This window comes from Rattus rattus, chromosome 2 (assembly GCF_011064425.1).
Source record: "Rattus rattus isolate New Zealand chromosome 2, Rrattus_CSIRO_v1, whole genome shotgun sequence".
Taxonomy (NCBI): Eukaryota; Metazoa; Chordata; class Mammalia; order Rodentia; family Muridae; genus Rattus; species Rattus rattus.
Window position 1 is genome coordinate 172048703 of NC_046155.1, and position 27453 is coordinate 172076155.

At 52.4% G+C, this 27453-nt stretch overlaps 1 protein-coding gene across 2 annotated transcripts; it reads left to right on the top strand.

The window, feature by feature from the left end:
- The first annotated feature begins 1292 nt into the window (after positions 1-1292).
- On the top strand, positions 1293-25712 carry LOC116892572 (serine/threonine-protein phosphatase 5). 2 transcript variants are annotated; one of them, XM_032894351.1, is made up of 13 exons: positions 1297-1517; positions 6645-6886; positions 13508-13655; positions 19154-19275; positions 21472-21537; positions 21829-21927; positions 22495-22600; positions 23077-23219; positions 23322-23409; positions 24057-24097; positions 24190-24368; positions 25011-25092; positions 25181-25712. In XM_032894351.1, exons 1-13 carry the CDS (start codon positions 1397-1399, stop codon positions 25241-25243), a joined length of 1500 nt encoding a protein of 499 aa, XP_032750242.1. In that variant the 5' UTR covers positions 1297-1396; the 3' UTR covers positions 25244-25712. The 2 variants fall into 2 exon arrangements, with proteins under 2 accessions (XP_032750240.1, XP_032750242.1); XM_032894349.1 differs by having other exon boundaries at positions 1293-1517; positions 21472-21927.
- Positions 25713-27453: the final 1741 nt, after the last annotated feature.

The following is a 27453-nucleotide window of genomic DNA, read 5'->3' on the forward strand; positions in this document are numbered from 1 at the left end:
TGGTTGTGCTGAGGGGTAGAGGTGGAGTGAGGCTGATACACAGCCTTAAAGCACTTGGTGTTAGTGTCTATCCAGAAGACTTAAAGACTCTAGAATAGGAAGATACACAGTGGGATCTGAAGATGTTACTGGAGGCTAGACTAGCCGTGGCTTCTCAGAAAGAGTTTGCGTTTTCTCCTAAGGGAGTTGGGGAGCCATGGAAGGCTGGGGCGGGTGCCAGTCTTACAGTGTTCTAGCAAGATGCCTCTAACTGCCATATGGAAGGTAAACTGGAGGAGGGAGGATGAAGCAAGCATCAGAGGAGGCTGAAGCTGCGATCCAGGCCAAGAAATGCAGCCAGCAACAGGAGTGTCACTTAAGAGATCCCCTTGGTGTGGTTGTTTGTGTTTGTAATAGGGTCTCAGGTATCCCAGTCTGGCCTTGAACTTGAAATTCTGATCCTTTTGCCTCCACCTATCAATCATTCAAATTACAGATGTGCATCTTTCAGCCTGGTTTATATGGTGCTGGGGATGGGACTCAAGCCTGGAGCATGCTAGACAAGTACTCTATCAACTGAGCTACATCCATGACCCTTTAAAAGATTTTCCTGGGACTTCATAAGATGGTGCAAAGCTTTAAATCCCAACATTTGGGAGGCAAAGGCAGTTTGGGTTGCTGAGTTCAAGGCCAGCCGGGTCTACTATATAGGGAGTTCCAGGCTAGCTAGGGCTGCATAATGAAACCCTGACTCAAAATAAAAAATAAAATAATAAAGATGCTGTTGGTCTCGGAACAAACACGATACAACTGATACGTGCTCAAGGCTTGAAGATCGGGATGCCCTGTTAATAATTCATAAAGAGCTTTGACTTAAAACATTCAAGTTTTATTTTGTTTGCTTGAGAAACTACCCATTTTCCAGAAGGGTCACTGGGGCGACAGGAGATAGACTTGTTCAAGGTCACACGAGTAAATGGCAGCACCCGGCTCCAAAGCAAGCTCCCGGTTGGGCAGGGTGCTGACTTGAAAGCAGCCCCACCCGCCGGAGGCATCACAACCCAATTTCCAACCCTAAACGAAGACCTCCAAGACCCAAGAAACTTTTTGCAGCCTCGCAAACTTTGGAAACAGGCGCCCTCCGGGCCTGCCCCCACCCCCATGGCCCTCTCTCTCCTTTCTGATTGGCTACTTCTACGAGTGCCGTCTGGATACCCTCTGGTCACCTTGTCCTCCGGGCGCTCTGTGGAGGGTGGAGGGAGTGGGGGGGCCGCCGCGCAGGCGCGTCAGGAGTGCCTTTGGGGCCCGCGCTTTACGACACTTGTGCGGCAGCGGCGGCGGTCACTCGGCACTCCTTCGCGACGGTTCGGCCTGGTGCCGCGAGTGGCCGTTGCCAGGGTGGGGGTCGCTTTGCGGCATGGCGATGGCGGAGGGCGAGCGGACTGAGTGTGCTGAGCCCCCCCGGGACGAACCCCCGGCCGAAGGCACTCTGAAGCGGGCAGAGGAGCTCAAGACACAGGCCAACGACTTCTTCAAAGGTGCGTCCGGCCCGGACCGGGGTAAGGGAGGGTGGACAGCGGCCCAGGCCGTGGGGGTGCCAGGCCCCGCGGGGAACCATGGCAACGCGGAGCGGCAGCCTGGGCGCCCGGCAGGCACTACTGAGTAGCCCGGCGCGAGGAGAAGGCCAAGGATGGACGGCAGACGGGGGGAGAGCTACTGAGAAGTGGAGTACCGAGCAGAAGCTACTCACTGGGGATACTGAGGCAGGCGCTGCTAAAGGATAGGGGACAAGCAGGGGGCCGACATGTGAGTGCTACCAAATGTGAGACCTGGACAGAGGTGCTAAATGGTCAGACCTGAAGAGGGCGCTACCAAATAGTGACATGTGTTTAGGGCAGTGATGGCGCTGCCGAGCGGGGAGGCCTGAGGGGAATATGACCAACTGAGGAGAGAAGGCCCAAACAGAGAAGTGAATTATGGGGATGGAAGTAGATAATTATATTGGAAGGCGATTTGGGGTGATCCAAGGAAAGGAGTAGGGTGTAGAGGTGGAGCAGGAACGAATAGGGTGATCTTGGGATAAGAGTGCGATGTGGGAGGACATGTCTCCATTCATTCATTCTTTCAGTACACTTGTATTAAATAAGAGTCATGTGCCACGGCCTGTGCTTGGCTCTGAGGCTGTAGCAATGAATGAAACGCATGACTCGGATTTAAGCAGAACCAATAATTGCTAACTTGTGATGATCACTTTGGCTCAAGGTAACAAAGTAGGGAATACAGCTTAGAATGTGCTTTAGGTGGTGAGGTCTGGAGTGCCTGGAGAAAGGCTTTTTAAGGAGAATTGGGAAGGAGTTTTAAACGTGGGTTTAAGGAGAATTGGGAAGGAGTTTTACACGAGCTTGCTTTTACCATGGATCTTGTGTACCCCGGGGTGGAGAATGAATGAAAACAAACTGGCTTAGTTGGAGCTTGAGCAAACTGGGGGTATGAGGGGAAGACTGATACAAGGTAAGATTGGCAAAGGGGCCAGAGCGTGCAAAATCTGTGAAGTCGTTCTGAAGATTAGTTTTGTGTTTCCTCGGCTGTCCCAAAAAGGACATTGAGTAGGTAGGGGGGCCAGTCTGGGCTGGAGAAAATTTTGGGTGTATCCAGCCTTTGGTTGGAGGCGCCCTGGGAATGGATGAAGTCACCCAAGAGTGGGATCTGAGAGAACCTAGAATGGAGTTTTCATGTTTACAGTGGAAAGGGAGCTGCTGAGGAGAAGTGACTGAGAAGCCAGGAAAGGTGCCAAGGCTAAGAGAGCAAGGCTCTTCCAGAAAGAAAGCCATATGCCTGTTCACCTAGCCCCAGGCATTGTCCGTCAGAGGTTTTGCTCCCAGATGAATATGGTGATGATGTTGAGGATAGTTGTGAACGATAAAGAGGCTGCTAGCCCAGAAGACCCTGGCTGGCGAATGCAAGGGAGGAGTTGGAGACCAACAGGCACAAGTGTCTCGGTTCTGAAGGGGAATGGAGAATCGGGGCAGATGGCAAGAGGGAGTAGGTGGGGGTCCCTAGGGATGCTTTTTCAGATATGGCCCAAAAGAGAAACAGGCCCAGCTGTAACAGATCTGGAGGAGGTGGGGGAGGGTGAGAAGGATTTAGAGTCCTAGGGAAAGGTGGGACCTCCATGGGGATAAGCCCAGATGTAGTGATGCATGTCAGTCAACCCAGCTTTCGGGGGGCTGAGGAGGATGGGGGTGACATAGCAAGGAGAGAGGGGAGGCCAGAGTTAGAGCCTCAGAGGATCAAGTGGGTTCATAGGTGTCATCCTGAAGGCGGCAAGGAGCTGTGGAGGATTTCCAGAGAGTGGTCCAGTTACTCTGGGTACAGGTACTGGTCCTCCCTGCTGTTCAGAGATTGGATCCAAAGGCTGGATTGGAGAGAGGACACTGGGAGGGAAGACAGTGAGGAGGTGGAGCCTTCCACCAGGCTGGCTGCCTGGAGAGGGGGAGGGGAGCACGTGGCTAAGGCCCAAGGTGAGTGGAGCCTGGCACCTAGTGAGTGGGGCAGGAGTTCGAGGTAGTTAGGAGGGTTAGGATGGAACTACAGACAGAAGGTTACAGCAGGCTCCGGAGGAGACTTGAGCTGTCAGTTGAGGCCCTGGAGAACTAAAGCTGGTCCAGATTCATGCCTTCTAAAAGACAGGGCAGGAAGCTGGGAGGCCAAGATACAGGCTACAGCAGAATAGGACTCTGCAGGGGAGGGCAGAGCTTAGGGCAGGGTGGGGCTAAGGAAGTTAATGGGTGTGAGAGATACTATCGGGACAGTAAGCCCAGCTTGCAGGGTTTGGAAGGTTGGAGGCTGCCAGCACCAGTTGACCAGGCCCAGCTATGTATTGGTTGGAAGGCATGGCCATCTTTCATTGGGTCCTGAAAAGATCAACCAAAAACTGGGCTACTGCTGCTGAGGACAAGTGGGGGATGGAGTTAGCTATCAGGAGGGACCCTTCATCCCCACCCCTACCTACCTTCCAGGTCCTAAGAGTCAGGCTCTCAGGAACCTAGGGCTGGGCAGGCCGCCAGAGGGGCCTGGCCTGGAGCTGGCTTGAAGGAGCACCCTTCCGGATGCCGGCCTCCCGCTACTGTGGGCAGGCAGTGGCAAGTACAGAACCCCAGGCTCAGACTATAAGGATACCAATAAAAAGAATAATTGCAGCTGGCTTTTATTGCACCCCTGTGGTGGCCAGGTACTCCTGAGCTGAACCACGCCTGGGGCATTGGGGGTGGCAGGGAGCAGCCACTTTGGTTTATAGAGGAAGCCAACTCAGAGTGAAACTTCTTGCCCAGGGTCAGAGTGTGTGAGCAGAAAGCGGATATCCCCTTCCTCCCCACGTGCTCAGCTCAGCTCTCCCTGTTAGATTCATCTGGTCTCAGTGGGGAGGATAGCCTGTGAAGGAAAGGGGGATCTCAGGGACTCAGAAGACCCCCACCCTCAAACATAGAGGGCTCCTCTATCTGCCCTACTGTAAGGACAGAACCTAGTCCCGAGCTCAGTCAGAGTCCAAGGGAAGCAAACCTCTGCTTTCTCCTCCCTGAGGAATAAGGCTGTGCTCATCCAAGGGTCTTCATGGTCTGAGGGTTGAGGGTTGAGGGTGAGGGGAGTACTATATCATGATTCAGGGGTCTCTGAACACAGATACAAAGTGGAACCCCATTGTACCCAGAGGGTGATACTACTGCAGCTGAAGGATGACCCCAGGCTGGAGTGTGACAGCTGCTAGATGCCTTCATGGTGGAGGCCTCCTGTTCTCAGTATTCTCCTTCCCTCCGGCTGAGCCCATCCTGGTTCTCAGGTGCAGACATGTGGCCTGAGGGCCTGAGACTCCAGGGAGAGACTCTCCACCTGCACTTAAGTGCCTGCTGCATATCCTCGTCCACTTGTGTTAAAGTCTTCACCTCACTGGTTGGACTACTAACTAGTAGCCTCTGGAGCTCAGCCAGAACAACGAATCCCTCAGAAGCACTGACATTCCAGGGAGGGTTCTTCTAAGCTGTTCTGCCTGTCTTTGGTGGCTTCTAGGTCCTGACGTCGTAAGGTTCACAGGTCTGGGAGACCACCAGAGTGGCTGAGCTAGGGTAGGGAAGCTGGGAAGGTCAACTAGGGCTTCCTGAGGGGGGATCTGTGCCCTGTGATGAAGGAAGAACTCCTGAGCTGCGCCTCTAGGACCAGCTGGGCCACCTCTAGTCCCAGTATCTTACACTCCCCTTTCTTCATTCTCCCTTCCTCTATCCTCCCTTGGCCACTTCCTTCCTTCCCCAGTCATGAAGCCTAGTGCTTCAAGCTCACATTTCTGCCCCAGGGCTTGACTCAGGCCCCTGGGCTATCTGAGCCCTGAGTACTTTGTCACTGTTAATCTGGGGTCAGATCTGGCCACTGGAAAGACCAGCAGTCCCTGGAGGGCAGGTCTATGTACACAGACAAGGCAGAAGCCCGGAGAAGGGAGGCAGACCCTCTTGTACAGTGTGTGGGTTCAGCAAGCAGACTGTGAAGGTCACTGTGAGTGTTCTACAGAGCAGTAAAGTGGGGCCAGGGCAAGAGCACCATCCCCTCAGGCTGAGAGGATGTTTGGGTCCCCCAAGTCTACCCAGTCTAAAAGAGGTGGGGCCAGGCTGCTTTCCCAGAACCTAAGGCTGCACTGTGCCAGGCTCCCACCAGGGCACACAGTGGTGGGGATTGGGGGCACTGCCATTTCTGCCTGCCACTTGACATCAAGCACAGGCCTTCCTTCTGAACTTGAACCCCCTCATCTGGAGATGAGTTGAGATGGCTTTCTCCCTCATGTTGCTTGAAGGCACATATGTCCTAGGGTGCTGTGTGGCCCTGGCACTTGGTCCTCTGGCCTGGGCAGGTCTCAGAGGCACCTCAGGCCTTGGTTCTGTTGTTTGTTTACTGAATCCTTTGGAGGAGGGGTCAGACCTACCTCTGCCAGTACAGACTGGGACTCTGACCTTGAACTAGCCCTCTGGCTTCTGTCAGGTGAGCACCAGATGGTACTATGGTGAGGAGACAGGAGGATCCCACAAGTTGATGGAGAGCTCAAGGCCCAGCTGTGGCATGGTTCCCATAAAGCCTGACCTTTTGCCCTTGGTGGAAGTTACCCTTGCCCCTCCACACTTAGAGCCCCAATGCCTAGGCCTGCTGTAGTATCCTGGCTCCCACACCAGCAGGTCTTGGTCCTCTGAAGCTGCTGTACCTCTTCTCTGTAGCCTAAGGAGCTTCCCCCTCTAGACTTGTCTGCCTTCCTTCAACATCTGGACAACCACAGGCTGGGGCAGTCTCAGCTTGCCTGGCTCAGATCACAGCCCTAGCACTCCTGGCACATCCCTCTGCTCATGGGGAGACTTTGAGAAAGCCTGAACCTTGCTGGGCTGGGCTGGGCTGGGCTGGGCTGGGCTGGGCTGGGCTGGGCTGGGCTGGGCTGGGCTGGGCTGGGCTGGGCTGGGCTGTAGAATTGATTCAGGTGCTGGAGACTGATGTGAGCTGTAAGGCCTGGGCTGTGGTCAGACATCTGGGATGGATTTCCATGCTGAATCCCAGTCTCCCCATCTCTAAGAAGGATCCCAGCCTAGGGTGGATTCCTGCCTATAGTAGAGCTTCATGCCTCTTCTCCTCCTCCACAGCCAAGGACTACGAGAACGCTATCAAGTTCTACAGTCAGGCCATCGAGTTGAACCCCAGCAATGCCATCTACTATGGCAACCGCAGCCTGGCCTACCTGCGCACCGAGTGCTATGGCTATGCACTGGGCGATGCCACACGGGCTATCGAGCTTGACAAGAAGTACATCAAAGGTTACTACCGCCGGGCGGCTAGCAACATGGCACTGGGCAAGTTCCGGGCTGCCCTGCGTGACTACGAGACGGTGAGCCGGGCCTTGGGCATGGGCCAGCTCCCGGCACCCTAGCCAGGTGGATGTGGAGGGATGGCACCAGAGGTGGGGAGGAGCTGGTCTGTGTCTCTGTGTATACCAGGGCCATCTTCTTGTCCTCCTTTGTATGTTGAGAACCGGCCCAGCCTTGGGTGGCTGTAGGAGAGTTTCTGCTGTGTACATGCTTGGAGCAGCACGGGCACATAGTCTGTGGTCGATAATAGCTCAGCCTTGTGACTGCTTTGGCTGTTATTAGTGATGGTGTTTAGTGACAATAGCAGTTATTCGCAGAGACTGCACAGAGCATTGAGAGCTTGAGATTCTGGGGCAGGTGGGAGTCCCATGTCACTGAGTAGGCCAGGAAAATGACTATAGTGCAGAGTAGTGCTTTCAAGAATATAGAACAGGGCAATACATTGTAGAGAGGACATGCTCCCCTGTGGAGATGAGAAGGGATCCAGAGAACAGCTCCTCATCCCCCACTATCTATAGGCGATGTGCTGTGGTGACAACCTTGATGACTAGTAGAAACTGACTACCAGAGTATCCACTTGGGACAGGTGTGCTCTGTGCTCCCTCATAGAGACTGGCTGAGTCACTATGGCCACCCAGAGAGGGGGATGAGATTGCCCCTCTCCTGCAGGTGAGGAGGCTGAGGCTACAACTCGTCAGTGCTAGGATTGGAACCAGTGTGGCCGTTGACTGCATCTCTCCTCCTCCAGACAGTTAGCTGTCTGCTCAGGGGACTCTGAGTGCAGAGTGGATCATTGCATACTCTGTGTGCGTAGCCTTTCACTGTGGACCTTTCTGTCATGTGCACAGGGCCCCAAGAGAGCTGAGGAGCCATGTCTGCAGCAAGAGAGAGCTGGTCACTCAGCCTGTCCTAGGAGCAAACCAAACGAAGGCTTAGCAAAGGGCAGAAGAGGGAAGGGACGAAGGAACTGACTGACAAAAGGGGCAGGGGCAACAAAGCCTTTTCCTGCCCTTGTCCTAATCTGGAATATGGTGACGAGCAGTGGCCACCTCCTGGGCAGCTATGGCTCTGGTGCAGGGTTTCTGCCACTCTGGGCTGAGAGAAACTTCTTTCCTTTGAGTAAGGAAATAGGTTCTTTTTAAAGTGCTCCAGAGGTTGACATCTCACTGCTTTCTCTGTGAGGCTGGGAGATGGCGGACACACAGCATCTGAGCTGGACTCCAGTCTTTGTGGGTCAGTGGTGAGGAAAGTCCAGAGCCCTTTGCAGAATCTGCTTGAGGTTGAGCCATACCCAGCACCTAAATTATCAGCCCTGTGAAAGCCCAGCATAAGCCTGAGAGGCTGGACTATGGCAGCTCCCAGCCCAAGACATCCTCCAGGAAAAAGCTGGAGTTCATGGAGGACATGCTCCAGCCCTGGCCTTTGGTCAGGAATGGTGTGTGGCCTTGGTGAGGGCAAACGCACCCGTGCCTCTATCTCCTGTCTGTTTCAGCCTTGTTTTCCTCGTCTGTATGCACATGGGGGGCAGGGGGCTCAACACTGCTGTGAGCATTGTGCGTGAGGAATGTATCTTCTTTGTAGAAAGGGCACACCTCCTGCAAGGTCACCTGGAAGGACCCAGCTCCAAAGTTAAACTGTCTGTGCCCAGCACTTCATCTTCAGCAGGAGGAAAGACAGCTTATTTTATAAAACGCCATGTGTACCAGGTGTGCCTGCATGAGCATAGATGCTGTCCACTGCCACCAGCATGTTTCTTCCTATGGGCTAGAGTCAGGTGTACAGCCATAGGCAGAGTGTTCAGGCACCAGCTCCAAGTTCTGGATGTCTACGTTTGTGACCAGCTCAGCTCAGACCTGGGTATATGTGTGTCTTCAAGCACCTCAGGCAAACACTCTCCTGCAAACGAGGGAACACATAGGCCTGCCTTGAAGTGTCATTGTGAGGGTTAAGTGTGTGGGTGCATTTGGAGAGGGCCTGCCTTTCACTCTATCTGCATCAGCTATGGCTGCCAGATTTCCTCCAAAGCCAAGGCATGGTGAAGTGGGCCTCTGGCCCCTAGTTCATGCTGGTGCCAGAACATTGCAAAGGCACAAGGACCTGGGCATGTCTCTTATTTGCTTTACTATTTAGGGCCATGCCTTGGACTCTTAGTAGTAGCCAGTCTTCCTTACCATGGGGCCATGATACACCCCTGCACACACTTACGCCTTGCACGTAGGCTCACCGCTTCCTGGGTCACATCTCCGTTGGGATTCCTTGTGTTCTTTCCTATGCGCTCGGACCACAGGTCAGCCATGCAAGCCCAGGCAAGACCAGGGGGGTCATCCTGTCCTCTCCACCCTGCCTGAGGGTCCTGTGGGTTTTGTTTGATTTATGATACACTTTACCTTTGTGTTTCTTAGACATGCATTGTGACACCCCTGACAGAGTGATACAGACAAAATAGGGACAGTCGCACTTGGTCTTTAGCTGAACACTCACATGCTAGCAACTTCCGTTCTGTCATTTTATCTCCAGGGTCCCCTGCACAGCAGGGGCCACTCTGATCCCTGATTTACAGTGAGGAAACTGAAGTTCAGAGGTGAGATAGGTCACTCTCCTACCGTCTCACAGGAACCCCAGGAGGTGGTGTCTGTTCCGAGTCAGGCTCCTAACCATGCCATCTGTGTCACGTAAGTTCCTGGCACTGTCCTGGCCCCTAGGCAGGTAGCACTGATGGTATCACTCCTGGTTTATCCTGTGGGCACTGCGTATGTCCTGGTAGATTCACTTACTAGAGAAAGGGTATGTTGGCCCCTTTGGGCCCGGCCTTAGTATATGTCTATGCCCTACAGGTGAGCCATAATGCCCTATGTTAGTCCTTATACCAGTTCCGATAAATGGGGCCGCTTTGTTTGGCACCCAATGAAGCCTGAATGACTGAAGTGCTCTGGTGATCTGGATTGCTCCCAGCGGGCAGGAACACAGTTCTTGTTGCCAACAGAGCCATGATAATGGAAGTGCCTGGGTCTGCTGTGAGTGTCATGATGGAGGGTGCATGCCTTGAATGGCCTCTGCAATCCCAGTGAGTCCAAGTTCCCAAGCACATGTTCCAGGGCTTATAGTAGATAGTAATGATGACCTGTGAACCCTGACAGCTGCCAGTGCCATTTGTTGTATTTTTTTTTTTTTCAATTCTAAGGATAAAACTTGGAGCTGTGCAAGCATTTTACAGTTGACCCACACCCCAGCCCCTCACTGGGGGGTTCTAGGCAGGGGCTTACCACCCAGCCACACTCCCTTTCTGTTCTTTGTGTTTTTGTAAAGCCCCTAATCCTATCAAGGGGACCTAACCTCACAACCTCATCTAATCCTATTTACCTCCCAAATATTAAGCATGTGCCACAGAGCTATACCTTCTGTCCCTGAAGATACCAGTTTTTAAAAGCATCTCATTTCTTCAAAAGTGTGGTAGATCATGTGCCCAGATCCTAGTTTCACCCAGTCAAGTGCCTGCGTGAACCATGTAGATATCACAGAACACTGCCACGTAGAGTATATTGTTTATGGCTTGTTCTTTTATTTTTTAACATGAGTACACTAGCTGTCTTTAGACACACCAGAGGAGGGCGTCAGATCCCATTATAGATGGTTGTGAGCCACCATGTGGTTGCTGGGAATTGAACTCAGGACCTGTGGAAGAGCAGTGAGTGCTCTTACCTGCTGAGCCATCTCTCTGGCCCCTTTGTTTTGTTTTTTGAGAGCCTCACTAACTATGTTACCCAGGCTGGCCTTGAACTCCTAGGTTCAAGCCATTCTCTGGGCTTCCAGAATCACAGGGATATTGGACACATATTACTGCAGCTGGCTTCAGATGACACTTTTTAAAACATGTCTGTGGGCCAGGTGTGGTGGTGAATGTCTTTACTCTCAGAACTTATGAGACAGAAGTTATAGGCTAGCAAATCACTATGAGTTCCAAGCCTGCCTAGGCTACATTGTGAGACCCTGTCTCAAAAGAGAGAGAAAACGTCTGGCACTGGCACTAAGTTCTGATGCAGTAGGCCTCTGAAGAGCCCGGTAGTGTAAAACAAATACCCTTCCCCAGGAGAGGAGCTTGATAAGGCCTTCTTCCTGTCAGTCAGACCTAGCACTCATCAACACTGGCATAGCAGGCCTTAGAATTGAGTGCTTGCTTGACACAGCTGGGTGGAGGGTGGACCCAGCAGTAAAGTCTCAGACCAACCAACCTTCTATGGTGCTAGCACTGCTCCCTATTTTCTAGAAACTGGGGTTCCTAAGTGATCAGGACATGTATCCTGGAACCCAAATGGAGAACTTTTGCTCTGTCCTAGAGGTGAGAGGCCACAGGAGGGGAGGTGGCAGGAGGGAAGCTGCCCTACGTGAGTGCTGGCATTAATCCAGGAGTGCACAGAGCCCTGGCTTTTGGTTAATAACTTTACCACTTTGTCTAATGGGGATTCTGCTGGCCACCCCATAGAACTGCACAGAGGTTCCAGTGAGTAGGGGTCACTCACCATGGTGGCAGCTCCCTGCTCCATCTTTCTCCTTCGCATCCGTCTCCTAGGAATTGCTCGCTCCCCATTCTTCCTTAAGGAGGCATTCTCTGCTGAGGACACAGCTCTGTCCCTGGCCTTGGGCTTCCTGGGGGAGAGGAGCAGAAAGGAGCTTAGATTTAAAAGTGAAATGTGTGGGCAAAGGCAGCATGACCAAAAGGCCTCAGCCACAGGAGAGCTGGCATCCTGGGGACCTGTGAGAGGCAGTACCAGGCTACAGAAAAAGATAGGGCGGGCCTTGAGGGCCAGACCTGGAGCCATGTGGACTTTATCCTGGGAAGCAGAGAGAGCCTGGCCTCCCTGCCTCTCCCTGGGAAGGGCTCCAGGGGCTGCCTAAAGCTGGCAGCCCTCAAGCTTGATACCACACCCACACCCCACTAGAGCTGCCTGGCAGGTGGCCCAGCCTAGGCTTGCCTAGCCTGCTGCTGGCCAAGCACCTGCAGGGAGTAGCGGTTGTCTTTGCCCAGGCTCTGACTCACTCAGTCACCTAGCTTTGGGGGTAGGGGAGCATTCTGAGGACCAGCCCTAGGACTCCTCTGTCTAATAGCATGGAAGCTGTGGGGAACTCAATCTAAGGGTGGCTGTGTAGGTCAGCAGATGAATGACAAAGGGGCAGGGGTGCAACACACATGTCATATAGGGAACTCACAACAGACCAAAGTTCAGATACCACCAGAGTCACCATGGTAAAGCACTGGGTTTTATTGGGGTTACTTACAGGAGTATAGGTAAGGGGTTACATATATAGGAGCAAAAATGACTCAAAGTCAAGTCATATCACCAAAGCCCACTCTAGCATGGGTGACAGCTCACAAAGCTGCAAGCCTGGAGTACACTGCACAGCATACAGGCAGCTCAGCATGTTGGCGACTATCCTCTCCAAGTGACTCAGTTGGTCTAAACATCTTCCAGGCACCTCAACTAGTCTCTGTTTCTTCTAGGCAGCTGGTTTGGTCTTGTCTTCTCTGTAGCTTGGCTATTATTTGCAGTCTTCATTGTTTTCTCTGGCAGGGAAAGGCTTAGTGAATCCAGTCAATTTCAGGGCCTTCCTGAAAGCTATTTTGAGTTGTTCACCTCTCTGCTTAAATACCTTCCCTGGAGGATGAAATGTTTCAATCTCAGAGGAACCTGTTAAACAACAGAACATCAGGCAGGTCCAGTTACAGTTATGGTAACCAAGCAGAGGTTCAGGGAAGTCTGCTGCCCAGGGTCCCACTCCATAGCCCAGACCAGCCTGGGGTTCCCAGTCCTGCTTCCATCTCCCAAGTGCTGAGATTGCAGACATGCACCACCAGGCTCAGCTCTGTCTTCTGACCTCTTGGGATTCATTTGGGCTTGTGGGAAGCAGGCAGGGCTCCTTTAATTACTGTGGCCCACAGCTGACCATTGGATATTTTAAAAGTATTCCCTGATTTACTCTTCCAGCTCTCCAGGGCGACTCTGCTGCCAGTGTCCCTTCCTAGAGGAGAAACTGAGACCAGCTGAGATAATCCAGGCAGCCCCATCATCACTGGCTAAGCTGGGACTTGAGCTGTATCTTCTATCCCCATTACCAGAGGAAACAGGAAAATTAGAGCCCCAGTCTCCCAAAAAGCCCCAGGGAAAGCAAGCTGCTGACTGCCACCTACAGAGTCCCTCTTGTATACCAAGTCCTAAGTCCTTCCGCAGACTCCACTTCACAGACCGGGACACTAAGGTGCAAAGAATCCAGGCTGTTCTAAGACTCTGGCCTCGCCCCCCAGCTGCACTGGGAACCTGAGACCTGTGTGTTCAGCTGGACACCTGCTTGGCTGTAACAGGGCCAGAGGTGTTTAGTAAGAGCACACATGCTTGAGCTGAAGCCCTGTCTCTAAAGCCACCCTGTGGGGCAGCTCTGCTATGCTTGGTGTGGGGATGTAAAAACTGAGTCGTGGGTGACACAGGCCCAGGGTTGCCCTGCTAGATGTGGTAGCCCCTGGGTGGTCTGACTCAGCCCAGGGGGGTATAGGCCAACGACACCACAGTGCCCCTGGTGGCTCCTCTGGGATAGGTGGCTGGCCGTCCAGAGAATGACACCTGTTCCCTCCCCCCCCTCTTCCCGTCCAGGTGGTGAAGGTGAAGCCTAATGACAAGGATGCCAAGATGAAGTACCAGGAGTGCAGCAAGATTGTGAAGCAGAAGGCCTTTGAGAGGGCCATTGCGGGCGACGAGCACAGACGCTCTGTCGTGGACTCTCTGGACATCGAAAGCATGAGTGAGTAGGCCTGGCTCTATACCCCTACACGCTTATCCCTGCTACACTTGGTTGGTAAAGACAAGGTCTCAGAGGGCATCTGAGAATGTAGGTGTCACCTACAACTGCTGTCTTCCTTGGCCCTCTCCCTCCATCCCAGTCCTCCCCTTCCATCCCAGTCCTCTCTCTACATCCCAGTCCTGCCCCTCCATCCCAGTCCTCTCTCTCCATCTCATTCTTCCCCCCCCCTTCATATCAGTCCTGCCCTCCATCCCAGTCCTCCCCCTACATAACAGTCCCCCTCCCCCCAATCTTAATCATAACAGTGGGAATCCTTATGACTAAACTCAGGGTGTCAGGATTTTTCCTTTGTCACATTCTAACAGGTGCCTTGTCCTGGCCCATTCCCTTCTGGTTAGACTCAGGGTGCATGGTGCCAAACGTGTTGGTTCTATTTCCCCACCATGTCTTATGGATGAGGTGGCCTTTTTATTCACTCTCACGCTTGTTTTTGCCTGATGAGCTGTGGACATCAGCTGCCCCCATCAGATCCTGAAGAATTCGAGTATAATGTTTATAGTGCTGTGCTTAAGACTCCCCCAGGTTCCAGTAATCTGTGACAACACTTCACAGTTAGAAGGGGAGAAGGGGAGCGAAGATGGGGAAGAAGAGACAGTAGTGGGATCGCTGCGGCATCTCTCTCTCCTAACGAGAGCTGTGTCTACCCCATCTTCCAGATGGCAGGCGGATCTAGGCCCATCCCTGCCCCTTAGATTTCCTCAGGTGTGCAAGTCCAGGGTTTCTGTGTATCAGGACACAGACATAAAGGATCTAGTATAGGCTGGCCTCAAACTCATGATGGTCCTCCTGCCTCAGCTTCCCAAGTGCTGGGCTTACAGAGCTGAGTCACCGTGCCTGACATCTCCCCTCATTTAGCCAGCCAGTCCTTTGGATGCTTGTCCTCTTTCCTCTGTGGTGAACTGACTGAGGAGCATGTTTCCCTGCCACAGTGTCAGTGTTGAATCTTGTCACAACCCATTTGTAGTCCCCTGAGGCCACCAGCATCACCCTGACTCACCAGCTATTCAGGGAGTTCACCCACAAGACTATCCCATAGCTACCAGCAGGTAGGCTGTACCTGAGGAGACAATGTCTAGACTCGTCTCTGCTGTGCTGCAGCTCCCATGTTCATTCATTTCCTGCAGCCTGGGCTTTCTAGCATTTGTACCAGGGATCCCTAGAAACTACAATGGTCATTCACCATCCCTGCTTTAGTGAGCTCCTCCAACCTCCCCAGGTCTATGCTCCAAGCACACACCCCTTTACCAGGCCGGTTTGCATTGCTCTCCTTCCTGACTATGTTGGCACAGGCGTAGACATGGGCCTCGACACCATCCAATTTGCTGTACTGCTTAGCAGAGATGTTCCCCTGTTCTCACGAGAGGCCACTGTCCAATGTCAGTCAATACCCAGCTTCTTAGAGTCAGCCTTGAAGAGAGGTCCCCTGCTCCTGTGAGGGTTCCTCATTGCTTTCCCAGGTACCATGTGAGATGCTTAAGAGCACTATCCTTCGAGTGACTCACCTAGACATTATGGAGTCTCATGTTGTGCCCTTCAGCACAGGGGGAGCTTCAGTCAGTGTCCCACAGCAAGGTAGAGAAAGCCCACATTGAAATGCTATAAGCCCCAGTCAAGTCTGTGCCCAGGACTGCAGCACAGAAATGTGCCCAGGCCAGCCCTCTGTCCCTGTGACAGATGACATGGGCTCACATGGCCTGAGCAGCATGCTCAGGTTCAGTTTACATGTTCACTGGTCCTGCCCGAAAGGAGACTGACCCCACTGTACCTCCCATAATACGGCGAGGTGGACGGGTGTGTCTGTCACGTGTGTTCACGTACATCAGCCCCTATGAACTATTAAGACACCTGTTCACCCTCCAACTCGCAGTCCTGCCAGTTTTTGAAGTCTTTTATTAATTTTATTTTAACGTGTATAGATACTTTGCCTCTGTGTGTGTGTGTGTATATGTATGTATATATATATATTGTGTGTGTATGTGTACACATGCACACACACACACACACACACACACACACACACACACACACACACACACATCACTTATGGGCCTGGTGCCCTCAGAGGCCAGAGGAGGGTATTGATCCTCTGGGCTTAGAGTTACAGGTAGTTGAGTTACTGTGTGGATGCTTTGAATTGAGCCTGGAGCCTCTGCATGAACAGCAAGTGCTCTTAACTGCTGAGCCATCTCTACAACTCCAACCTTATATTTAGGCACCACAATGCACATGGAGAGGTTTTGGGAATTTCTCTATCCCCTCTAACCCTTTGACCTACTGCTGTAATCTCAGGAGTGGGGTGGGGTCTATTTCTAAATTCTCAATTCTTATTACTCGGTATCATTAGTATGTCTGCTGCTCCAAGCAATGTCTGACCAGATTTCTCACCATAATCACTTAGAAATGTCAGACATTTCCAAACAGGGATAAATATAGCAAATTTTTGTGGACTCCCTTAACGTTGGGCTTTGGCAGGGGCTCCCTTGTCCGACCCCAGCTATGATGGCATGTTGTGTTTAAACCCCTTTTCCTCTTGGCTCTGTTTGTACATGTATGTGGGGTAGGGTAAGTGTGGGGTGTTCCTGTGTGCATGATGAGGGCACACACCATGGCTTGTGGGTGGAAGCCTCGCTCTCTCCACTTCTCTCCTTCCACTATGTGGGTCCTGGGGATCCTTTGTCTTCCTACTGAGCTATCTTGCCAGTTCTTCTCTTCACTTTCTCTATTCATCTTTTCTCTGTGTAAAGCTCAAGAAGCCCTCAGACTCAAATCCTCCTGCCTCTGCTTTCCAAGTTTTAGTGTTGCGCTCACGCACCAGCACACCTCGTCTTACTTTCTTAATAACCCTCAGTACGGCTCCCTGCCTGGGATGCACTCTTCCTTCTTCTTGCTCATTTTCTTGGTGTTCTTAGTGGATCTCTCAGACCTATACGGGGAAGTGGGGACCACAAATCTAGCAGAGCTTCTGAGTTGACTTTGGTTTTGTAACAGTTAAGCTCCATGGAGCAGAGAGGGTCTGCAACCTCACATGGTTTGCACAGGAAGCAGAGCAGCTACTCCTCTGGGGTGTTCTTCCAGACTGATGGAAGAGGCAGGCACCCCATGTAAAGTGAGCAGACAGTACAGTAGCTTGTAGTCAGTCGGCCAGGTAAGCCATTTCTGGGTGGTAACCCTGGCACGTCTGGGGTGTGTGCGGCCCCCTGCAGTATGCCGTAGAAGTCTGTCTTGGTTTCTTTTCTTGTTGCTATGGTAAAATACAGTGAAAAGGGTATTGGCACACAGTTTAAAAGTACAGTTCATGGCAGGGAAGCCAGGGCGACAGCAGCTTAAAACATTGACCATATTGCCTCCACAGTAGGAAGGAAGCAGAAAGAGATGAATGTATGCTCCACTCCTTTTTCTTAACACAATCTAGGGTTCCAGCCAGGGAATGGTGCCACCCACAGTGGTGGGTCTCCCCACCTCAGTTAATTGAGATAATCCTGCTACAGACATGCCCAGCTGCCCCTCTCCTGGATGATTCTGGACTCTGCCTAGTTGACAGTAACTAACACTAACCATTGCACTGCCCAGTGTGTCCCTCTGCTCTGCACCATTCTGAGTCAAAGCCTTTAGAACACTACAGTAAGGCTCCCACAAACAAACAGACCTTTAACAACAGGCCCTCTGCTCTTAGAAGTGTTTTTGGTCTTCCCTCTGGTCCTTTCTTTCACTTTTGGTGACCAGAGGTCCTGGAGGTGCTGTTGTCCCTGTGTGACTTTCCCATGGCTGCTATTGGAGGCTAAAAAGTTGGTCTTGGGCCAGCATCAGTCCCTAAACTCTTTCTGCTGCAGTTGTAGCCATTTTAGCGGTTCACTTTTTTTTTTTTTTTTTTTTTTTTTTTTTCCGGAGCTGGGGACCAAACCCAGGGCCTTGCGCTTGCTAGGCAAGTGCTCTACCACTGAGCTAAATCCCCAACCCCGGTTCACATTTTCTTATAGAATGTAGAGCTGGTGCCTTTAGTGAGAACACGGCACAGCTGTAGCCCTGTACAGTGGGTGATCATGTGGCTACCCGGAAGTCATAGCCCTTACTTTCCTGTCTTAACCTTGTTCCTTCCTTCCCCTATCACATTTCTGTGAGCTACAGCCGTCCTAGCAAATCCCACTTGGAACACTGGTGCAGAGCATTGGTTTTCCCCAGCAGCCAGCACAGACTCCTGGTCACCAAGACTGTATCCAGATGTCTCCCACCATAACCAGCCCTCCAGTCTGCAGTGCTACCATCTGCATATTGTTCTGATTCAGATCAGACAGACTGAGACACAGCCCAAGCCTCCGTCCCCCCCCGCTTTGAAAAATATTCATTGATTGTCATGTTGTGTGAGTAAATGTGTGTATGTGCCGTGGTGCTAGTGCAGAACCTGCCATCTCCACAGTGACGCGTGTTCAAATTCCACATCGGTTTTGATCGTGCCTCTGACCCACTGGGTATGAATCAGGGCTCCTACAATCTGCCGTTCAGGTTTCATTAGTTTGTTGAGTGATTCAGAACCCGCAAGGGTCCTTACCAGTCTGTTATACAGTCTACAGATGAAAAGCTGCGGAGGGAAGGCACATACATGGTCATTGGAGCCTCCGTGGGTTCTACTGTCCAGGTCCTAGACTCTAGGAGCTCTCAGAGTCCTGCCTGCCTTTGCCTCAGAGTCTTTACAGAGACTTCTTTACGTAGGCATAGACATTGGGTTAAACCATTAGCCATTGAGGAGCCAGGACCTGGGAGCCAGGAGTTGATGGAGGAACCAGCTATATTTGAAGACCTGCCTCCTAAGAATGTGGCAGGAGCTAGCATGTCTGTCTGTCTGCCTCCCGGACACACCCACTCGGGGAACTTGGTTCACAAGGGGTTTTATCTAGGAGAGGATGCTACATGTAGGATGGGGTCTTCATCATTCAGGGTGTGTGCCGTCATCTTTCTTCTGGCCTGAGTGTCTTCACAGTGGGCCTTGACCCTCTGGAGCCATGGCGCCCACCGTCTTTGGATGGGCTTGTGACTGCAGTGTAGCCTAATGCTCCCCGTGCCGTGTGTGCCGATGCACAGAACTAGGGAAGAAGAGTGGCTCACATTCCAATGTCACCCAAAGGTTAACAGGTGCTCTGGCTCTGAGTCTGAACAGATTATTTAGCAGTCACCCCTTAGCCTCTGCTAATTGAGTTTAGAATGTGGGGCAAAGGGAGGGGAAACAACTCCCCAAAGGACAGTTGCCAAAGCAGGAAGCCACTGCTTAGAACTGGCCAGAGTCCAGGGATTGCAGGAGTTGTGGGCTGATGCTAAGATCAGGAGCACCACAGTACCATGGGAAACTTCATTGCCCAATCTCTTACCCCAGCCCTGGGGGCCAGGTCCCCTTCCTGCCCCTCCACGGCTGAAGCCCCTAACTAATCTCCTTGTCCATACACCAGCCATTGAAGATGAATACAGTGGGCCCAAGCTTGAGGACGGCAAAGTGACAATCACCTTCATGAAAGACCTCATGCAGTGGTACAAGGATCAGAAGAAACTGCACCGGAAGTGCGCCTACCAGGTAACACACCCTCCTGTGCCACACACGCCTAGGACTCGGGAATGAGCCTGCCACTGCCAGCCGTCCTAGGACAGGGCAGTGTGCTGGGCACATGCTGAGGGCTACACTGTCCTCGTCTAATAACACAGCACTTGGGGGCGTCGGGCTGAGTTTAGAAGACTGCCCAGCCTCAGAAGTGAGATCTTGGGAAGGCATGGGAGAGAGGAATTCTTGAAGGGCATGGCTGGCTTAAGTTGGGGACAGGAGTAAGAGGACGTGCATGGTCAGGACAGGTCTCAGATAAGAGAAGTCATTTCTGTGACAGAGCTAGCCGCATGTGTTGCCTCTCCTGTAATGAGGTCACAGCCTGCCAGTGGTCACTGCCTTCCCCTGGTGCTTAGCCCTAACAGGAGCCACTTTTCCTGCCCACCAACCTGAGCAGCCCTAGCCCCACTACCCCATGGAGGGGCTGCTTGTCACTCGGTGGTGTGAGTCCTTCAGGATTTTTGTACTGGGGCTCCTGGGTGGATTTGTTGGTTTTCTTTGTGAGTGTGATGTTGGCTGTTTGGCTTGTTTCCATCCTTTGCGGTGTCCTTGCCTGACCAGAATAGCTGCCCCTGGGTTTATGACACTTATCTTCTCCCCAAGTTTTATTTTTCTTAATGATTAAACCTACAAGGATGTTGGAAGGTGAGCAGTTAACAGCCCACATACTTGGGCTGCAGAGATGGCTCAGCAGTTAAGAGCACTGACTGCTCTTCCAGAGGTCCCGAGTTCAATTCCCAGCAACCACATGGTGGCTCACAACCATCTGTAATGGGATCCGATGCCCTCTTCTGGTGTGTCTGAAGATAGCAACAGTGTGCTTATATTCATAAAATAAAAAAATCTTAAAAAACAAAAACAAAAATCTAGCCACATACTTTTCACAGGTGTGGGGACTCCATTCCTTGCTTTTCCAGGAACATTTGAGAATCAAATGGCTTTATGAACCCAAAGGCTCTCCATAAAACCTAAAACACAGATAAACACACTTGACTTTTCTCAAGGTTATGTTCAGTGTGAGCAAGTTGTACCAACAGATGTCCTGGTGTTTTCATTTCTCAAGTCCCCCAAAATATGTTTAAGGTGATTGAGGGGGTTCTTGAGACAAGGTCTTGCTATACATCCCAGGCTGTGCAGGGCATGGTGGTGTGCACACACCTTCGATCCTAGCCTTTGGGAGGGAGAGACAGATGCAACTCTGAGTTCAAGGCCATTCTCATCTCCATAGGGAAGTCTAGACCAGCCAGAGATACATTGTGAGACCCTGTCTGAAAAATCAAAAGAACAAATCTGGCTATAAGCTGCCAGAATTACAGGTGTGTCCGAACACTCACTTTAGCAGATTCTCAGAACGCCAATACCCACCGCAGGACTGAAGGTTCTCCACCCTTCTCTGCCGTTAGAAAAACTCATCTTTATGACCATGGCCTTTACATGTGTGCAGGTTAGCTCTTTATATGTGTGTGCATCCGCTCCTGGATGCACCTGCAGATGCCACAGGAGGGCAGACGACAGGATCTTACTCCACTGGAAGCTCAGCACTTCATCTGTGCTGGCTGGCCCACAAGCTCTGAGGAGCTGCCTTCTTTCTGAGCCTCAATGCTGGAACTGCAGGCCCCTCACAAAAGTGCTGGGGATTTGAACTCGGCTCCTTGCCAAGCAAGTGCTCTTACCCACTAAGCCATCTCCTTGGCTCTAGGCTGGTTCCTTCTATAAGGTTTCCTGTACTGTGAACTCATGATTTTCTTTCCTAATGCTGGCGAATTTTAAAAGATGAACCAAAATCCTTGTGAAGTGATGGTGGTGTTGAGATTGTTTGCCTGTGTGTATATGTGTACACTGAATGTATGCAGTACCCGTGAGGCCAGAAAGGGGTACTGGGTCCTTTGGGACTGAAGATGTAGAAGGTTGTAAGGTACCATGTGGGTGCTGAAAATCAAACCCTGGTCTTCTGGAAGAGCAGCCAATGCTGCTGAGCCACGTCTTAAGCCCCCAATCATAGTATTTAAATGACACATAGGCCAGATCAGATCACGGCTTGATGGCTACCTCTCTTCCTGTCCCTGGGGAGCACCCAGTAGCCCAGGCCTTCTCAGTAGCTCCTGGACAGCTGAGGCTTTGTTGTACTCCTGCCCCCAGGCAGCCGTGCTTACAGCCTGCCCTGTCTTCCAGATTCTAGTGCAGGTGAAGGAAGTCCTCTGCAAGCTGAGCACGCTGGTGGAGACAACGCTGAAAGAGGTGCGCCTTGGACTATGGGTGCAGGGTGGAGGGGTGCATGTGATCAAGGCAGGGCAAGCAGTCGGGAGGTCCCCCAGCTCCGGACTCAGAAACCCACCTGTGCATCCTTCCCTACTCTCTGTACCTGACACCCCTCCTACTTGTCTGCCCTCCTCATTGCTGTGTCCCTTACCTTTGTGTCTTGCATGGATTTTCTTGGTCTGTTGTGACCTCTCACCCCTCATTCCCCTCTGCCCCCTCCCCACATCTCTCTCTGGGCCCCTCCCTCTCCGGTGGCCTCTTTTCTTTCAGACAGAGAAGATTACAGTGTGCGGGGACACCCATGGCCAGTTTTATGACCTCCTCAACATATTTGAGCTCAACGGTTTACCCTCAGAGACCAACCCCTATGTATCCTCTATGCTACCCCATGTGGGCCCCACCAGGGAAGAACATAGGGACCTCATCTTACTGATACCACAGTCCCCTGCAGGTTCAGGCCCCACTTCTCTCACCTGCCACAAGGTGCCACTGGTCTTGAGCTTCTGGCCTCCCGTGTCCCTCTCGATGGGATTGTGGTTGATGCAGTGCTGGGCATGAAGCCTGAGGTTTTCTTGTGTTCAGCATCCTCTCCACCCACAGTCCCAGCCGCTCCTCTCATGGCTGACGGGATAGTTTCCTGATGCTCAGCCTCTGTGTGGGCTCCTGGGCCGTGTGCTTTTGGGAGGTAGGACCTGTCCCCTGTAGTTTGAGGACAACTCTGCCTCGGGGAACAGCTGGCTGCCTCGGCTCTGCCTTTGGCTTCCCCGGGACAGGTGAGGTTGGGTCCTTGGTGCATCCTGGGGAGCTTCAGTTCAAAGGCAGGCCAGAGGTGTGCCCCCTTTGGAGGTCCAGGAGCCTTGGAGCCAAGGGGACAGGACTGACTGCCCTCCTGGCCCATCTGCCACCTGAACCACAGTTTCCTTAACAAAAAAAAAGATATTTAATGGCGACTTTGTGGACCGTGGTTCCTTCTCCGTTGAAGTGATCCTCACCCTCTTTGGCTTCAAGCTCCTGTATCCAGATCATTTTCATCTACTTCGAGGTAAGGAGGGTTTCACTTTCCCCTGGGCTTCTGTCGTCATCTGTGAAGCCTAGGGTAGTATAGTCATGCACTTGGCGAATTCGGCAAGCTTGTCTTGTACACGGGCCACCATGTGAAGTTGAACAGGTTGTGTACTGCCCCGGCAGCACCGCAAGAGGTGCAGCAGCACTGGCGTAGGCAGCTCGGTGGGCGTTAACTACGCCCTTTGCTGGTAGGTGCCAGACAAAAGGTTCAAGGACGAAGGCTGCCTTTTTCTACTTCACACACAGCAGTGTGACCAGCCCCCTAGGGACACTAATCTAGCACAAAGGTCCGGCTGAGTAGCGAGCTGGGCACTCATTTGCAAGGTTCAGTGCCAGCTAGCCATCACTGGGCGATGCCATCTTGTCCCCGGGTCTGTACCTGAGATTACCAGGTGGGTAAATGATAAATAGACTGGAGGCTAAGGTCCTCTCCTGGTCCTCCATTATGGCCAGGCAACCACGAGACGGACAACATGAACCAGATCTATGGCTTCGAGGGCGAGGTGAAGGCCAAGTACACAGCCCAGATGTATGAGCTCTTCAGCGAGGTGTTCGAGTGGCTTCCGCTGGCACAGTGTATCAATGGCAAAGTGCTGGTGAGGAGTCTCAGGGCCTCTCACACCATGCAGGCAACATGCGGGTGTGGGGGAGGGGGTGAGATGGGCTCCTTCCCTCACAGAGGCACATGCTTCCCCTAGATCATGCATGGAGGCCTATTCAGTGAAGATGGTGTCACTCTGGATGACATCCGGAAGATTGAGCGGAATCGGCAGCCCCCAGACTCAGGTGAGTGGGCCCAGACATAGGCAAGAGTGCCTGGACCCACACAGACCTTCTGTGGCTTTCCCATCTGCAGTCTGGCTGTGTGGGACTGCGTTGGCTGGGGAACATCAGAGTCTTTGACACACCTGTCATTCCTTGACTTCCCTCACCCCAGAGTGAGGAATTAAGGCATCTGTTCAAGTCCCAGAGATATGTGTCACTGAGGACATGGATGGTGTGGGTGAACTCTGTGGGGTGGTGACATTTGAGCTGACACTAGACAGGCAGTATTGTGTCCAATACAGGGGGGCAGCAGACACTTATAGGGTGGGTTGACTAGAGCTGGCCCTCAGAGGTTCCTGCTAGACATAAAGGCCCAAGGCCACATCCTGAGAGTTACAGATGTTGGTTGAAGCATGGGTTTGTGCTGGGGCAGTGGGGAGCCACAGGAGGCCTTGGACAAGAACAGGCCTGCTCTAAATCAGTGGTGAAAGTTCCGTTCAGCAGCAGGCATATAACGGATCAAATGAGAGCACAGGGAAACTGGGCTCAGCTCAACTGTGAGACCCCACTACCCTTACCACTGAGCTGTACTGTGGGGTAGGCACCTGTCTGATGAAGCTTGGGAGACAGGTAGATCTCTGATATCTTCCCTCTCCCCTCTCCCCTAGGTCCCATGTGTGACCTGCTGTGGTCAGATCCCCAGCCACAGGTGAGCAGGGGTCTGGCTGTGGGTTTGAACTGAGATGGGGTGGAGCCAGGCCCTCATTCACCCAGGGTCTCCTGTTCCCTTGCTCCTACCAGAATGGGCGCTCCGTCAGCAAGCGTGGTGTGAGTTGCCAGTTTGGGCCCGATGTCACCAAGGCCTTCCTGGAGGAGAATCAACTGGACTACATCATCCGCAGCCATGAAGTCAAAGCTGAGGGCTACGAGGTGGCCCATGGTGGCCGCTGTGTCACCGTCTTCTCTGCCCCCAATTATTGGTGCGTCTACCCCTCACTCTTTGCTCAAGCCACAGGATTTATTCCGTGTGGATTGTGTATGTACGGCTTTTGAGACAGGGTCTTAACTGCTGTCTGGTGTCAAACTAACAGCATGTTTGTTGCCTTGGGCCCCCTGGTAGTGGGATCGCAGGCATGAGCCACTGTGGTTGGTTTTGGCTTTAACTTTCATGTGTGGGAACTTCCATAGGAAGGACACCTGGTCGTATAATGAACAACTGTGCGCCCTCCGCTGATCCCCAGCCCCAGGTGTTAGGTCTTTTCATCCCAGTCTTCTCTCTCCTCTCAGTATCTGTAGAGGAAGCCAAGACTCAGGGCTCCCTGGGCTTCTGTTCCTGGATAGGCTGTGGCCTGATGGTGCCATATCACTCTGTCCCTATACTAAACCTCTAGTGCTAGGGTAGTAGGAGATCAGGTCTCCAGGCTCTCCCGCTGCCTCTTCTTCCCGTGAATTTCTTCCAGCCCTTCAGTGTGGTTTCTTTGGCACCACCATCTCTCCGTGGCAAGCATGTCTCCCTCTTCTCTGATCTTCTGCAGCCCCTTCCTGTCTCCCTCCTTCTGTTTCTCACCTTGTCATAATCTCCAGCCCCAACCACACAAGCCCCTCTGCTCCTGTCCCTACAGTGACCAGATGGGAAACAAAGCCTCCTACATCCACCTCCAGGGCTCCGACCTGCGGCCCCAGTTCCACCAATTCACAGCAGTGGTGAGTGACCTGGGACAGGCACTGCCCGGGCGGGTGCTGTGTGTGGGGAAGTCCTCTGACCCTCCCTCTCCTTCTGCCCCTGCTGCAGCCTCACCCCAACGTCAAGCCCATGGCATACGCCAACACGCTGCTGCAGCTAGGAATGATGTGAGGCAGTCTACAGCAGGAAACAGGGCCTGCACAGCTGGAGGGCCCCGCCTTCGGCCTGCTGCCCCGCCCCAGGGCAGCGTTGGACCCCCTTTTACTTTGTAAAGTTTGTATTTATTCCCCTTTAGGTTGCAGAGGGGGTGGGGGCAGCGTGGGGCAGCAGACGACAGGCTCCTGGTCAGAGAAAGGAGGAGTTGAAACTGGGGGTAGGGCACAGCCTGGGCATTTGGAGGAAGGCCAACCTGGGTAGGGGTAGGGCCGAGAGGAGGTCCTGCCCCCTCACCTGCATGGCTCCTCCCCTGGTAAAGCAATAGGACCCTGCCATAGGAAGACCCCAAAAGAGGGTCATCAGGGAGGCCTCCTCCTGGTAGCCTCAGGGTGGGGCGAGGCTGGGGCCCACCCCCCAGCTATTTTATGTTCTGTAATTAAATATGTTAAAATAAAATAAAGTCATTATTGTAAGTCAAACCTCATCTCAAACCCACATTGGCATGTGTCTACCATGTGCGGGCTCCTCCAGGGTGGGTGCAGTTTGGTTCTGGATGCCTCACAGGACAAGAGCGACCACAGAAGCATCATCCGACTCATGAGACCTGTGCAGGCTGCAATGTGACCTCAGACCCCTTCAGAAGCCTCTGAACCCTCATCTCCCTGCAGCCATGCAAAGCCAGCATTCTCAGGGCTCAGGGCTCTGGGCTAGCAGAGCTGTTCTCAGCAGGGGCCGTGCCCAGCAGCTGTTCTGCTGTGCTGGGTGCTGATGGGACAAGTAAGGATTTGGGCTGCCAGGGGACAAGCAACGACTCTGCCTGAGAAGCTGCTGTTTTTCTGGCCTGGGAGTTCTCTGTTGCTCCTATGTAGTTGAGAGGCCTGGAGCCCTCAGTTCAGTAGTGCTTGAGGAATTTAAGAATCCTGTAACTGAGAGTGTGACCAGCGGGTGTGGCTGGTGTTTATTTCCAAATTTGAGGGTGGATTACACTGAACTTCTCAGAAAATTCCATAGTCCCTAGTGTGCTGTAAACCCCTAGCAACCTGTGTGACTGACTGCCCCTATAGCAGGTACTTTTCTCCACACTGTGCAGGGCGTCTGACAGAAGCAGCTCCAGGGATGGTTGCTAGTCAGTCGAAGAGTGCGCCGTCATTCAGGAAAGGCAGTATGACCATGCTGGGTCAAGACTGCAGGAGCTTTCGTGGCCAGAGAGCAGAGAGCAGAGCTCAAGCAGGGCCAGCTAGTAACGTTCAAGGCCACCCTTTGTGCCCTGCATCCTCCAGCTAAGTCACATGTCTAAAAAGTTCTACTTTCAAAGTCCAAGTTGGATCCCTTGCAAAAATTGGAGAGCTGACTATAAAGTTGCCCTCTGACCTCACACACGCTGTGGTAGACGTGCCCCACCCCCAGTAATAACACAGCTTTTTTTAGTTGGGCTATGAAGTTTCTCCATATGTTTGTTCAAACCATGAGTTTCCCATGATTACTGACTTTAACATCTTTCCTGATATAGAAGCAAGCAGTGCACGCTGTGTCAGTGTTCTCTCAAGGCACAGAACAGGGCTCACATCACACAGTAGGGCCACTGTACCTGCGGGAGAACAGGGCCTCAACTGTGGGCCAGTGAGTTCAGTGGGTAAAGGTGCTTGCCTGCACCAAGATTAATGTAATAGCCTGTGTTTGATCCGTGGTGGGAAGGGACCAACATTCCCCCGTGCCCTCTCCTACACACACACAATTGTCCTCCTCCACACATTTTTTTAAAAAATGAAGGTAAGCGATGTTTTCCTCAGAAAAAGCTTGGTGTTTTCTCTCTGGATCGGCCACCTGCTGCCAGGGTCTTCAATCCTTAATCGATCTTTCCTGAAAATCATCACAAGCCCAGCAAAGAAGTCCCAGACAGTTTGAAGAGGAGCTAGGGATGTGGCTCAACCAGAAAGCACTTACCCAGAATTCACCAGAAAGGCCTGAGAGGACAACGAGGTCCAGTGCCAAAGAGTGCTCAGGAAATAAGTCTCCAAACCAGACCTGTAAACAGCGCAATAGGAATTCCACTTGCAGACCCCCTCCCGTCCTCCGCCTTTCCCACATTCAACCCTGGGGGCAGAATACGGGTGGACTTCACCCCACACTGGGTGAAAGCAGGTTAAGATTGGGGGTTAGGGTGGAGTGTGGGGAACACAGGCACTTGAGGAGACAGAAACAGGAAAATCAGAAATTATAGCTAC

Coding starts and splice junctions, on each gene's coding strand:
- LOC116892572 (XM_032894349.1), top strand. CDS start 1,397: ATGGCGATGGCGGAGGGCGAGCGGACTGAGTGTGCTGAGCCCCCCCGG. Junction 19,276..21,471: donor ACCGGAAGTGCGCCTACCAG/GTAACACACCCT, acceptor CCTGTCTTCCAG/ATTCTAGTGCAGGTGAAGGA. Junction 24,369..25,010: donor TTCTCTGCCCCCAATTATTG/GTGCGTCTACCC, acceptor CTGTCCCTACAG/TGACCAGATGGGAAACAAAG.